Source organism: Mustela nivalis (assembly GCF_964662115.1).
Source record: "Mustela nivalis genome assembly, chromosome: 14".
Classification (NCBI taxonomy): domain Eukaryota; kingdom Metazoa; phylum Chordata; class Mammalia; order Carnivora; family Mustelidae; genus Mustela; species Mustela nivalis.
This window is the reverse complement of record NC_139033.1, coordinates 53402637-53418018: the sequence shown is the minus strand read 5'-3', so window position 1 is coordinate 53418018 and position 15382 is coordinate 53402637. Positions and strand designations below refer to the sequence as shown.

The window sequence follows — 15382 nt, the reverse complement described above, 5'->3', positions numbered from 1 at the left end:
GGGTTGTGGAAGAGTGTGCATCAGAGATCTTGGGTACACTTCAGAGGCCATGGTAAATATTCAGTCTGTCATGCCTGAATTAATCCCTCAGTTCTCTGTACCCATGAGGAGAAGTCCCAGACTGATCGCCGTTTTGTACTTTCAGCTGTTTTATATAGTCAGGCTATTCTCCAGCTCAAAATCTCTAGTGAGTCTTTACTCCCAGCCACACTGAGTCTAAACTTCTTTGACAAGATGTCCAGACCTTTCATTATCTTACTATTTCTTACACAACCCATCTGCTTGGTAGGGATTAGCATCCTCACTTCCCCTTGTAACTTCTACCTGTCCTCTTAAGGCAGAGCACAAGTTCAGCTCCTTCCGTGAAACTTCCCCTACCACTGACACCTTTAGCTTACTCCTCCTGAACCCTTCAGCCTTTGTTTTGTGTGCCATCCAAATCCTCATGAAGATGAAAATCTAGGTTCTGTGCTATTTTTTATGTTTATGTTTAGCTTCTCAACTAAATTGTATAGCTCTTGAAGGAAGGACTCTGTCTTTTTCTCTAAACTGACCCTCCACATGAGGCATAGGACAGGTACTCAACCAAGATGTTGATTCATTGTTCATTCACCATCAACCTTCATGCTTCCTTTGTCATGAAAGGGACCGTGCATTTTTGCCCTCACTATCAGTGGATACTAAACCATAGCCATGTCTTGTAGCTCTATGGGTGGTCAGCTACAAGATATCAGTTGATAATCTTCCAAGAAAATACAGTTTCTGCCAAGAAGGTGAAGTAAGGTGTCATGGCCAGTCAGTGGGATGCAACTGTTTAACCTCGAAGGAGGATAAAATCTACAAATATCCATGCCGCTTTACAGAAAAGCACCACCAGTGAGAACCAATAAATGGCATGGCTTTGCTGGGTGCTGTATTGGCTAATTGTATCAGAGACATGGGGGCACATGTCCTTAGGGTAAAGTGGATTTAGGGATCTGCCAGGCTTCCACCATGAGAATTAACATGTATGAAGAGTGACATGTCTCTTTTAAAACCTAGGTGTTTATTTTCTAAGGCAATGATCATGGTAATATTTTCAGTGTTCATAGTATTTTGACAGTTTACAGGGCAGTGTCACTTTTGCGACACATAGGATATGCAGAGAACAGGAGTATGACTCCAGATCTTTAAAACTACTGGAGTCTCAAGATGTTAAAGATAACCTAAATGAATATCAAGACCTTCTTGAATTATTTTAAGACTTCCTAGTGCCCTTTAAATCTTTTTGGTTTTAGAATTTATACATAAGAGAAAACCCTGAATGCCAAAATTTACTCAAGTTTATAATATAGTAATGAATTATTCATGGAAGATTTGAATATGAAACTGGACTTTCCTTCATCCTGATATCAATTAATCAATTAAAAAGTAGTAAAAAATTATTTAATGTCTTAGTTGCTAGGCATGGTGAGGGGCATAGTATCTTATAAGGATTTTAGTAACATCAATTTTATTTAAAAAAATCAACAAATTTTTGTTTGAGGGATAATTATAAAGGAAAATACTGAACCCATGGAATGGGAGAAGATATTCACAAATGACACTACAGACAAAGCTCCCCAAACTCAACACTCAAAAAACAGATAATTATGTCAAAAAATGGGCACAAGACATGAACAGACACTTCTCCAAAGAAGACACACAAATGGTAACAGACACATGAAAAAATGTTCATCATCATTAGCCATCAGGGAGATTCAAATAAAAACCACATTGAGATTCAAATCAAAACCACATTGAGATACCAGCCATCGGAGAGATTCAAATCAAAACCACATTGAGATTCAAATCAAAACCACATTCTAACAGCAGTTAGAATGGCCAAAATTAGTAAGAGAGTAGACAACAAGTGTTGGAGAGGATGTGGAGAAAGGGGAACCCTCTTACACTGTTGGTGGGAATGAAAGTTGGTGCTGCCATTTCGGAAAACAGTGTGGAGATTCCTTAAGAAATTAAAAGTAGAGCAACCCTATGACCCTGCAATTGCACTACTGGTTATTTACCCAAACATACAGATGTAGTGAAAAGAAAGGCCATCTGTACCCTAATGTTCATGGCAGCAATGGTCACAGTCACCAAACTGTGGAAAGAGCCAAGAAGCCCTTCAACAGATGGATGGATAAAGAAGATATGGTCCATATACACAATAGAATATTATGCCTCCATCAGAAAGGATGAATATCCAACTTTTATATCAACATGGACGGGACTGGAGGAGATTATGTTGAGTGAAATAAGTCAAGCAGAGAGAGTCAATTATCATATGGTGGAGCATAAGGAATAACACAGAGGACATTGGGAGATGGAGAGGAGAAGTGAGTTGGGGGAAATTGGAGGGGAAGACAAACCGTGAGAGACTGTGGACTCTTAGAAACAAACTGAGGGTTTTGGAAGGGAGAGGTTTGGGGAGTTGGGTGAGCCTGGTGGTGGGTATTAAGGAGGGCACATAAGGCATGGAGCACTGGGTGTGATGCATAAACAATGAATCTTGAAACACTGAAAAAATAAAATAAAGTTTAAAAAAAAAGAAAAGAAAGATACTACAAAGCCAAATGAATATTGTTTCTGCACTCTTGTTTTTGGAACTTTTTTATATATTATGAGTGGATAGCCCCATACTGCTTTCTTATTTTACATTGCTCTCATGAGTGGTGGAGACCATGTATCTTCTGAATAGCCTGGTCCACTGGCTTTTCTAACTCCATATTGACATCTTTCTGGAAGATTCCAGCTTTCCTAGCCTGGGCAGAAATTCTGACCTTATTTACTTACAACTCACCTGTTACTCCCCACAGTGACATTTTTTATTAATACATAGTTCTTCTTAATGGGATTTGACCTATTTTTAGCATCAATGGATGCACAACTCACTAGTCATTCATGTTATTTTTTGTTAATCTCAACTTCCTGAGATTTTCTGAACTCCTAAGTATTTTGATTTTGGATAACTCCAGATAAATGAGTTAGACTTGTCTTTTTTTTCTCTAGGGGGCCACCATTTGGTCCCATCCATCTTCCTGGGAAATTGATGTTCCTGTAAATCTATGGTGAAGTGTTTATACTAACAATAGAAGATGGGAGGATATCACTTACTTTTCATTCCAAAAGAAGTTCATGTTATGAGCTGAGACCTATAATCGCCAAGGTAATCTTCCATCCATTGTTTAGGTGCATTTGAACAATTTCCTCTAAAAGAGATTCTCTGCAAGAAAAATCTACTTAAAACATAAAGCAAAGGAAGCATCTTTTGTGTATTTTCCCTGCTAGGAAGACATTTCCTTTCACAAAGGGCTCAGAATCCATTGGCCATCACTATAAATCTGGCACCACAGCTCTGGAGCAGTGAGTATAACATGTTGGCTCACATTTGCAAACACTCTTGCCTGATTCCAAGTTGCCCACTAGGTTCCTACCCCAGCATCAAGATCCCAGTAATTAAACTGGAGGAAATAAGCACATTGAAATATTCACTCATTAATCCAGAAATTTATAAGAAATAATGTGAAAACACGATCTATGTGAAATAGAATGTTGATAATGTTAAGTTTAAATTCCCAAGGAGTTTTCAAACTAACAGACTAAGTCAAATACTAGGAATCATGATTTTCTACAAAGAAAATTCTGAGGGTTCAGATTAGGATTCTGGGGCTAAGTCTGAATCAGGGTTCACTGTTAAACCAGAAAATCTTAGAGTTTGGAGAGGACCACAGATGACCATACTAATTATCCCATGATAATTAGTAACATTTATAACAAAATATGAAGGAAGAGGCCAACATCTGTTACCATGGGACCACAGCAAACAATGGTTTATTTTATTTTTTATTTTTTAAAAGATTTTATTTATTTATTTGACAGAGAAAGAGAGTGAGAGAGGGAACATAAGTGGAGGGGGGGGGCAGAGAGGGAGAAGCAGGCTTCCTTCTGAACAGAGAGCCTAATATGGGTCTCGATCCCAGGACCCTGGGATCATGACCTGAGCTGAAGGAAGAAGCTTAACGACGAGCCACCCAGGTACCCCTGTTTTTTCTTTCTTTCTTTCTTTCTTTTTTTTTTTTTTTGGTATGTAGTCTTTGTCTTTTCTGAGTTCTTTTTTTGAATAATGTTTTTTGAAATTGGGGGAAAATATGATCTAAAAAGTCTTCCTTGAAAAAAAAAAGGCTTCCTTGAAGAAATGGCAATTTGTATCTGGGGCTACATGCGATGAGAAAGATACAGCTGATACACTTCAGAATATTAAAAGTCTGAGGGACCGCAGAGAGTACCTGGGCCACATACATCCTTTCAAAAATAGTTTCTTATTGTTCAGGTCAGCCGAACTCTATGTGCTCAGCTCTGTACCAAGAACCATGGGGGCTCTTCTTTCATGGAAAGCCTCTAAAGAGGAGATAGACACATGGTGGAGATGGTACTACATTGTATGTTATCAGCCACTATCAACACTTGTGCTGACACTTCTATAGGTTAGTGAAGTGCAGAGGGGCCAAAGCCATGGTTGCTGAACTCTGGTTGATAATCTTGTTCTAGGATAACTCACCACTGTTTACCAAATTTGGACTTAATTCTCCTTTTATTCATTTATTTTTATTAAATTATGCACAATCCCCCAAAGCAAACACAGTTCACTCATGAACATGATGGAAGCGCGAACTACTCTTCCAGAGATCACAGTCAGCTCATGGCTCCCTCTGGCCAACACACCACTGCATTTTAATTGTTCCAAGGCAGGCCAAAATCCCTCATTCTGAAAGATAATGCTCCAGAGAAACTCCTAAGAATGGTCAAATGATAATACTGTGACCTGGTAGTGTTTCCCCTCAGAATTAAGAATAAATTCTCTTTGCTATATTCTTTCCATGTTAGGGGGTTATGGATGTCTTAAAGAATCTACAGAAAACAAAACAAGGGAAGACAATATATTAGAAGATTCACAAAGTCTTAGAAACAAACTCATGGACCTTTACAGCAATGGACCAGTGTGGAAGGTCTTCTTAACATCCTCAGCATTGATTGTACCCATTTGTTCTCCTGACAAAGAAAGAAGTTCTCCATGTTAGAGGCAGGGAACTTCTCATACTAACAGAATCAAGGACTGGTTTATTGGACACAATCTTCCAAGGAAAGAAAAAATATTACTGCTTAAATTATATTCCATTTGACTCAACAGAGTTTACTTTTACTTTTTTTTTAGATTTTATTTATTTATTTGACAGACAGAGATCACAAGTAGGCAGAGAGGCAGGCAGAGAGATAGGCAGAAGCAGGTTCCCCACTGAGCAGAGATATAATATAATATATACATGTAATATACATGCAGTGCTCAATCCCAGGATCCTGGGATCATGACCTGAGCTGAAGGCAAAGGCTTTAACCCACTGAGTCACCCAGGCACCCCTACTAAGTCCCTTCTAAGTGCAGTAGATGTGCAGAAGATCCAAAGATGAATGAATGCAACAGTCCCTCCTTTAAGGTACTTTAGGGACACATGATACAAATAACCTTCAACTCCATGAAAACAGTCAATAGCATCTAAAACAATGTGTGACACATAGTCTGTGTTCCTAAACATTTTTGGAGCAAATAAGAAATGCCAAGTGCTGAAAACATGGTTTGAATAAGTCACTGATTATTCAGAGAACAAAGACCTCACACTAGATTGGAAGAGGCAGTAGGAGTTTCACAAAGGGAGAGGCTTGTGACATATACAAGGATAGATGGAATTTAGGGAAGTGGAAAGGAGACAGAAGTATGCTTCAGAATAGGGCACAGCATGGGCAATGACAAGGAGCCTGGGACATGAGTCAAAGACAAGAGGAGGTGCAGACCAAGGCTGGGCCACGCTATGGAGGGTCTTCTGTGCTAGCTGGGAAAGACATCCAGATTGTGGTGAAGAAGACAGGTGATGGCTTGCCTTTCCTCTGGCCTCCCTCTGGTGTACTTTAATATTGACAAAAAGATCAGAAAAAGATCAGAGAAGATCAGAAAAGTCATAGTTTTAGTGAATCAATTGGTGTTAGTACCATGACCTTCCCCTTCCTTCTTGACTTCTAGACCAACCTTCATATTTTTTTTCCAGTCTCTTGCTCACATCTCTTCTTTTATTTCTGTCATTTGACACCCTTCTGTAACTCTCTGTCCAGCTCTCCCTGTCTCCCCAAATTACAGCTTGGTGGAGTATACAACAGTAAGGTGACATCGTCTGGGAAGGAAGGCATGCATCTCTGCTGTGTCATACTCCAGTGGAAAGAAGGTTTAAAAGATTTTGACCCATTCACAGTCAGGTTTTCCTTTTATGCTTTTGAGGAAGAATCGAGAATGTCATGCAAATGCTGCCTGAGTGAAAAATCAGTGCAAAGCCCTGTTCTGTGTTTCCTAGGAGCCGAGCTTCTCATTTTTATGCCCTAAGAGAAATCTCAAAGTCTTGAATCTTCAGAATGAGGTTTTTTTTGTTTGTTTTTTTTTTTGTTTGTTTGTTTTTTTACCAACCCACAAGGGGAGGGGGAAGACAAATACCAGGCATTCTGCCATAATGGAGCCTTCCTATATCACTTATGGAAATGCAGGAAGGCACAAGCTGTCCTCTAGTCATTATTATTTTTAAGGTTCTAGCTTTCTTCATCTGTATTCCTCATACTCTGGTTTTTTCTCTGTTTCAGGATTCCAGAACCAACGACTCTTGACCTCTAGTTTCGTTTCTCCTTAATAAAATGCCACTGTGTTCTTTTGGCTCTCTAAAGTGAACATGATCTGTGTCAATTTAGAGTAATAAATCCTAGGGAAACATGGATTTTAACCAAAACCAAAACCTTAAATTAAAGAGAATCTCCTTGAATTATTTAAGACCACTCTTTCTAGGTCCCTCCTAATGCCCTGAGGGTTGAGAAGAATTATCTCTGAATTTGTTTTGACAAAGTTATTTGTTTTTATTCCTTAGTTCTTTCTTTTGAATTGTTAACAGTACACAATGGAAGAATATAAAAGCTGAAGTTGTAAGTTTAGAATATCTATAGTAGAATAAGAAAGATCAACTTGTGGATATCGCATCAGACAAATGACTTGATCAGACACTTTGATTTTTGCTTTTTCCTAAAAGCTATTCTTCCTGGATCTACAGAAAGTACAGGCATGAACTGGTATCCAGATGGGCTCTATTTCAAGAGATAACCAGGGGGGAGGCCCAAGGACCCCAAAGCAATGGAATTACACCTTTTCTTGAACAGATGGCACATCCAGAGACCTGGGATTTTCTAAAATGCAACCAAAAGGAACATTTTGTCTCAGTGCAAAATGTGTTAAATATCAACATTATTATAGAGAATGCTTTTCAAAATCTATCTTCAACATTGATATGCTGTGGGAGCAATTAGAACTTTTTGTAATGCCTAATGCTCAGGTGAAAAAGTGTACAAAGTGATTTTAAGGGGGTAGAACCCAGCCTAGGACAGGTAAAAGAAATATGAGAAAACCAACATAATCACACCCTGACCACTCCAGGATTATTGGTCAAGGCTAAAATGCAAGCATATGTCCTGAGCAAAATATTGGGTTTCTGTGGCTCATAACCCCTATCTTACTTCCTGCTGATGTTTGGGGGAGTTACTGAGTAGAACAGTGGAAGGCCAGAACAGGAAAGATCTAGGTTAGGGTTGGGCAGCCCTCTGATTGGTTTTGCCCTCTTAGGCAACCACTGAGATGGACCCCACCAATCTCAAAGAAGTGTTCACATACCCACTTCTATACCTTTTTTCATGCTGATTCTCCCCCTCCCACATAACCATCTATTCCATTGACTCTAACACTCACTGTCCTTTAACATCTCCTCCAAGAGACCTTAAAAAAAGGGTGGCTCCGTGGGTTAAAGCCTCTGCCTTCGGCTCAGGGTCCTGGGATGAAGCCCAGTATCGGGCTCTCTGCTCAGCAGGGAGCCTGCTTCCCTTCCTCTATCTCTGTGCCTGCCTCTCTGCCTACTTGTGATCTCTGTCTGTCAAATAAATACATAAATTTTTAAAAAACCACATGAAACTATTTGCTCTATTATCAATTTTTGCTTCATTTACTATCCATCCCACTAATTGGGAGCTTTTTCTTGGATTTTATTATTAGGTATGCTTTGTATGTATATCCTATCTGCAAAATCGATTTCTGAGCTCATAAGTTCAGATAAACTGACATTTTTTTTGTCTTGGATCCTTCCTTTAATCACTTAGCACATAGATTATCATGTAAGTATGTATGTGTATAATATAATATATACATGTAATATCTAAATCTATATAGATGCATAACATATTTCCTTCAATAACCTGTATATGTGCATTACAGTCAATTGTAACTCAGTATGAAGTATAAAGTATGAAACCTTAGCAATTATAAAGTTTAATAATGAAATATCATTTTCTTTTTTCAGGTTTTGGTGCACTCCCTTCATCCATCCATCATTAGACAGTGCTTCCCCAGAGATGATAAGATGTGACTGCCTGAAGCAAATGCATATTATCTCTTCCTGGGCAGACCTTTCCTTCTTTCCAAGGTGAGTTGTGCTGGGTATCAGGGAAAGAAACTTCAAAATTCCTTTTATTGCTCTATAAAGTCTAGCGCCTAGAACAAGAGGTAAGTAGCTTGTTTCTTGTTTCATTTTCTCTGTCTTTTCCCACAACCCTTGACTCCTCTGAATCCTCTAGATCCCAACCAAAAGGTGCATTCGGACTTGTACCAGGGCCTCTGAGCCTTATCATACCTAGGTGTGTTGTTTTACATTTGCTTATCTAGTCCCATTCCACATGGTAAAGAAAAGTTAATAAAATGCCCTCCTAAAAGGCACCATTAGCTCTTATAAATAGTTTCCTTTTCTCAGGAAATTCCCCTTCTCTCCTCAGTTCTTTGATGTCCACACCCAGAAGAATGGGTGAAGTTTGTCATGTGCCAATTCTCACCAGGTTCTCCCAAATTTTTAGTAGTTATGAAGTCTGTTATTATTATCTTCACTGACTATCTATTAGGGTTCTAGAGAATCAGTAAGTTGAAGATTTTGAAGAGGAGTAGAACTTGTTTGGAATAAGGAGACTAATGCATTTATGATGAATAATTATAGATTTCACTAGAAGTGTTTAAGCACAGGTTTATATGTTGTGTGTGTGTGTGTGTGTGTGTGTGGTCACTCTATTGCTCCTGATTCATATTCATTTGAAATTTACATCAGTATTTCCTGTTGGGTAGATATATATATCTCATTTGACAGTGGGTTTAACTTAAATTCATGCTTCATGAGTCACCTATACTCACAAGTTTTGTCATAATCACAGAAAAACTTTCAAGTACATATAATTGCATTCATTTAGCTGGACATTTGGATATTTCAATCGATTCAACCATTCAATGGGAAGGTCCAGCAAATGCCCCTAATTTGACATTGTTAGTTGTGGGCTATTTTTTTTCTCCTGTATCAACCACTGTGGCTAATTAGGCAGCAGATTCGAATCTTCATGAATTTTTCAGGCTGATACGTGTTCTTTCCCAGGGCTAATTTGCTATTATCAGAGGAATGACTCTGGTATACATTGTTGGTGGTGTCTGACCTTATTCCCCTATTCAGATTGAAATTAGTTGAGGGACTGTGGCCAATGAGGTCATTTGGTAAATCATCTCGCAGAAAACAGGTCTGCTTTAGAAAATGTCCTTTTTTTGTTCCCTTTCATAGCCTATCCTAGCTTCCGCTGTTGCAGGGCTCTATCAAGAAGGAATAAGATTCAATAAAACTTTTACCCAGGATTTCAGAAACTTAAAAAATTCAGTAGAGAACCTAGTTATAAAACTTCTGTAGAGGACTAGAATAATTCCATTCTATGAGCTTCCTGTGTTAACAATGAGGAGGATTTGGCATACAACAGTAAGGGGTAGAATTTTGTATTAACTGAATGAGATTAAGGAAAACTGCTTTATTGTGTGATTTGCCTTATTAGGAATGTTGAAGAGTCCAGGTTTCCTGGGATGGCAATGCCAGATCATCCCACCTGATCTCCTCTGGACACAGAGGGGAAAGGCAGAATACTAACAGGTGCCCCCCGCCCTGTAAGTTGTTGTTTTCTAAATGTAACTGATCAGTGGTTGGGTTTATTAATAAGAATCACATAACCATTTATGTCTTTTGAAAATCATCAGTACTAATTTCCACAAATTGGTTGCAATTTCCAATAAGAAAATACCAATTAATTCATTCACTAAGAATTGTAATTAGTTAGCCCAAAGGAGACTGACATGGTGGTAAGAGCAGAGAAGGAGCATTCAGGACTTCAGGGTTATAGATTACTTTTGGAAGTCCTCAGTACTTTGGATTTTCAATTTACCAGACTTAAAAAAAGAAGAAAAAAAAAAGACAATGTTCCTTATAAGACATGAAGAGAATATTTTAAATATGACTATTTCACCCCCCCCCTTTTTTCCCCTTAGCAATTTTCTTTCCTAATTTTTCACTGGGAAGAGACAGTATGGTATTTAGCCCCTTTTCTCCCTCATGATTTATATATAATTAGGGGCTCAGAAATGTTATCCTTCAGTTCTAAAAGAAGCTGCTGAATTGGAATACAAAGGGTCATTTTAGTTATGGGTATACATACTTTTTAATTAAAAATTATTTTATTGCTTTTGTTAAGTAATTAAAATTTACAAAGTGATTTCTCACAAATATTTATTAATATTAAGTTGTTTTTGGCATACACCAGTAAATTGCAAGCAATTGCTTTACTCTGCATGTGTAATTAAAATGACTAAGTAATTATATTTTTTCCTTGAGTATAGTTGACACTATCACATTTTTCTAAGTTTTGGTTCATTTTTATTTCCATTAGTGAATGCTTCATAGAAGCCAAGATAAGGAGTGTCAGTTAGCAAGGAGGAAAGCTGCTTCTCTTACTGAGCTTTTGAGAAATATAAACAGTTATTGTGTGTCATGTTTATAGTCTCATGTACTTTGTTTTCCTAGATGTCTTTCCTCTTTCTTTATCAACCTGCCTTGAGTGTTGCCATGATTATTTGGATGGTTATTTAAACATTTTTAGAGTGCACATCTTAACTTAAAGATACTTAAGTTTATATATTTAGACTTTTATTCAAATTGGAACAAATATGTGGTATGTCTATTCAACTATATCTTTTGCTCTGCTGAGTCCTTACCATTGTCCTTTCTCTTGTCCTTCCTCAGATACTATTGACTTCCTCGCGTTACCCTTAATCATCAGCAAATGCCCCCTTAAAGTCCCCAGTGCTCAGGCTCCATGTCATGTCCATGGACTTCTATGCATATCAGCTTAGAGTTCAGCATCAGATGGAGGGAAGGCTGAATCAACATGATGGCTTCCTTCCAAAATAAAGGAGAACGAAAAGACAATGTAAAACAACACACCTAGAAACATCTGTTATTCTCAACCACAGTATTGGAGGATGGGCTGCCCATGCAGTGAAGGTTAGGTAGCAGTACAGGATCACATTGAGAGAGGATCCATTGGCCAATATCTCAGACAATTAAGGCAGAGCCCAGGACTCCATCCTAAGTGGTGCACTCAGATGAACAAAATGAACAGTTCTCTTCGAACAACAGAAATGGGGGTAGCTTTCCTGGATTCTCTTTGGAATGACTCTTTCATACCAAGAAAGCGAGGGCTAAATGATGAATTACTGTAACCCAGGCTTCTCACTGTGGCAAGGTAGAGTGACAGGGACCAGATGTACTCTTTCACCTGAAACAACCTACTGAAAAAAGGAAAAAATTTATAAAACTATGGTTTCTAAGAACCTGGACCTCAGACAACAGTGATCCATAAAAGATGGGAAACAAATGAAGTAAATCCTACTGTTTCCCATACTTACTGCCCTGAGAGAGTTTCAGGCTCTGGAGCAGGAAGGGGTAACTCAGAGCCCAGTGGACACCCTGAACTGAGGAGATGGGGTTGGGAATCTGAGGAAGTCTAGGTGGCTAGAGTTTGTAGGGCAGATGGACACAGAGAGGACAGAGCTGCCCGGAAAGAGCAGCCTGGACATCAGCAGAGGCGGACTATGAGGATAAGGCAGAACATTGATCCGTGTGGGCCATGAGGAAACTGCTCCTGACTCAGGAAAGAACCACCCAGAAAGACTACAGGAGAGAGTACCTGGTGCTCTGACAGGGGCAGAAAAGCATCCATTTCCACCAGACCAGACACCTCAACATGTATGAGGTGTTGGTAGAACACTCAGAGGAGTCTTGCCTGGGGGTGAGGGATATGCAACCCTAGAGTAAATGCTGCTTTGGGCTTGCCTAAATATTGCTGAACATTAGTCTGAAAAGAAGCAAGCCATTTCAGGTAACACCATCACCGAGGTTTGCAGGAAGCTAGCTTTTGGTGAGGAGAGTGGGAGAGAAGTCTGCAGTGTGGAAGGCACTGCATGGCTTGCCTTGACTGCTGGTGAGAAACCATGGCTACAAATGGCTATGAGAACTCACACGCTTCACCCCACCACCAGTCAAGATGAGAATCCCTGCCAACTCCAGCCTGCCACCAGCAGCAGGTGATCTGGAGAATTGTCACATTCAGAGATGAGCAATAAACAGAAAAGCGCAGAAAATCTGTCTTTGAAAGTAATCAAAGGCACAGGAAAACCAAAAACAGGATATTACCAGAGAAGGATACCTCAACAAGAACACATGTTCCAGAAGGTACCATAAATCAGATGGAAAATATGACTAAACAGATCACCAAATTTTTTTTTGGGGGGGGGGTAAAATACAAATGCTTTTGTCAAATAAAAATCCAAGGTAGAAAAATATGGAGGTGGCAGAGGCCCTGGAAGATAAAGCATGAGGATAGAACGAGATACAATCAGGACTGGAGCACCTTACAAAAGAAAAGGAGGAGAAAAATAAAACCATCATGGAAAGAAAGACACACTTACAGAACCAAGGAGAATGGACTGAAAAAACCAAACTGATAAGCTAATCAATAAATGAACAACCACGGCCTTAAGAGATGTAGAGGTCGGTATCGAGAATAGTGAGCACAAAGAAATGGAATGAACACAATTAAAAACAATGCAAATGGTGAATATGAAAGAGAAGCAAGGGGAGTTGAGTAAGCACAGGTTGGCTCCATAGAGAAAAGAAATAAAATGCGGGATTAGAAAACTGGATTTAAATATTAAGAAGACTTTTCAAAAATAAAAGAAGATTTGAATCTTTTTCAGTAGTTCCTTTGCTTCTTTCAACACCCAACCCAAGACTGGTCTTCTCCAGAAAGCCTTTTACCCAACTGCACACTGAACTTACTCCATTCTGGCAGCACAAATTGGTAGATGTTCTAATGTTTCTTCCCTTCAGTTATTATGCTGCTGTTTTTAGTTTGGAGGATAGGCATTTTTGTGAAGACTGGGGCTGCAGCTTTCTCCTTTTATGACCTCCTCTGTACCCTGTACAGACTATTTACAGAGTCGGTGCTGTGTAAACAAATGGAACAAATACATAAAACACAAATTTTCTCCATGGCTTAATGCAAGGGTCTCTGGGTACCGATCTGGCAGTTCAGTCCTGTTGCTGAGGTTGCTAGTTAGCCCCCTGATACTGATTTTCTGTTATTCTCTTAAAGGTAAGTGATTAACTGAAGAAGGGCAAATATTTGATCAGGACACTGGAAGCCCAAATATGCTTTTTTTCCCCTCCTCTTCTCCATTGCCAAATATTCTGATTCAATTAAAGGTGGAGGTACAGTCAAGAATGCTGGACAGGAGTCAGGGCGCTGGAGCTGTCATGAGGGGCTTATCGCTGACCAGCCATGTGTCCTCACGTTAGTCACTTGATCCTTGTTATGTTGTATCTTGGGACTAGAATTGTTTCTGCCTCATTGTAGACACTTAATAATTATACTTCCAATGAAAAAATAGTCAGTCTCGGTTTCCTCCTCTGTAAAATAACAAGTGCGTACTAGCATGGTCTCTAAACACTCTTTTTACCATAAAAACCTAAAAATTACCTGCTTTCCTCTGGTTGGCAAGCATTTATGCTCTGTACTTTCGGTCATAGTAATTCGGCAATGCCTGTTGTTTTTATGGAGGATGTGTTTGTACCCACACATGCTGTTGACATGATCCATGTAGATTCAGTGTCCATCCTAACTTGCACGACTTTCGAGAACAGCCAAAAAGTCCAGAGGGCACACTGAAGGATTCTTACAGGAAGCTTATAGCCTGTCTCCTTTGGCTAATTTGCAAAAACATTTTTTGATTTAAAACAGAAGGAGGGAGAATCCCTGGGAGAAAACTCACATCCACTAATGTTCCTTCTGGAGTGAGTTATGAAAGAAAGCCCCAGATGGATTAGAGACGAAGGTTAAACTTTGATACACTAATTTATTGAAAAGGTAAAGATAAAAGAACAAAAGTGCCCTGAATGCTATGTCCATGTGTCCTTCTTGCCCCATGCCCCATGCATTCCAGGAATTTAAGGATCTCTGAAAGGAATATGTGTTTCTATAGAGATGATTTCATGCAGATCTCTAAAGATAATCTTTGGAAACAACTGAAATGATCATTCTAATTAGATTCTCCAATTAAACAAAAAATGGACAAACTTTAAAGAAGGTATTTCAGTTTGAAAACAGCAAGCCTAACAGAACTGTTTGGGGGCAAAGGTATCAAAGCCTACAGTGGTATTCTGGAAAAATATTTTTGTGTACAGTGAATTCAGTGATGTTTAAAACCATATTTCATCAATTGGAAGTTACCCATTATTTTTACATTTCTGAAATTGTTTTATAACCAACAACGTCTTACAATACTGCAGGTCAGGTGAGAGTTGGGGTCAGTTGTCACTGAATACCCACATACGGATCTGGTTATTACTCCTGGTGGTACAGCTTGACAGCCATAACTTTGTAATATTTCAGTCAATGCACCTTGTAAGGCCCATTTGAGAAAAGGATATGCATACTGATTCTTTTCTGAAAAGCTTCTGTTGACACCATCTGGTAAGATTGAAAAAAGCACCTTCATCTAAACTTGCAGAATTGGGGGCAGTTGGTTGGAAGAAAGTTCTGGGCACAATAATGGTGTACTTTTATGAAATGCTCTATCACCAACATGCTTGAGGAAGGGGACATAGAGGATAAAATTTTAAATCTTTATATATTTTCTAAATATCATTTTAATATCTATTTTTGTTTTTCTTCTTCTCTCCCTAAATTCCAGGTAATAATCATGCATCCACACAGCTGCCATTTGGTAGTGTTGTCTGAATGGCTGATGAAGATGTAGTGTCCAAATGAACTTTGGAGAGCACATTAAAGAGAAAATCTTTATAGAATTCTTCAAAAATTGTTTC

At 38.9% G+C, this 15382-nt stretch overlaps 1 protein-coding gene across 1 annotated transcript in view; it reads left to right on the top strand.

Annotated features, from left to right (window-relative positions):
- Positions 1-14493, top strand: part of LOC309848136 (uncharacterized protein) — a 439793-nt gene extending 425300 nt beyond the window's left edge. The window contains exons 6-7 of the mRNA XM_082699331.1: positions 8450-8572; positions 11240-14493. Coding sequence (XP_082555457.1) covers positions 8450-8572; positions 11240-11249 — 133 coding nt within the window. The 3' untranslated portion in view covers positions 11250-14493. The remainder of the gene's footprint in view (positions 1-8449; positions 8573-11239) is intronic.
- The last annotated feature ends 889 nt before the right edge of the window (positions 14494-15382 follow it).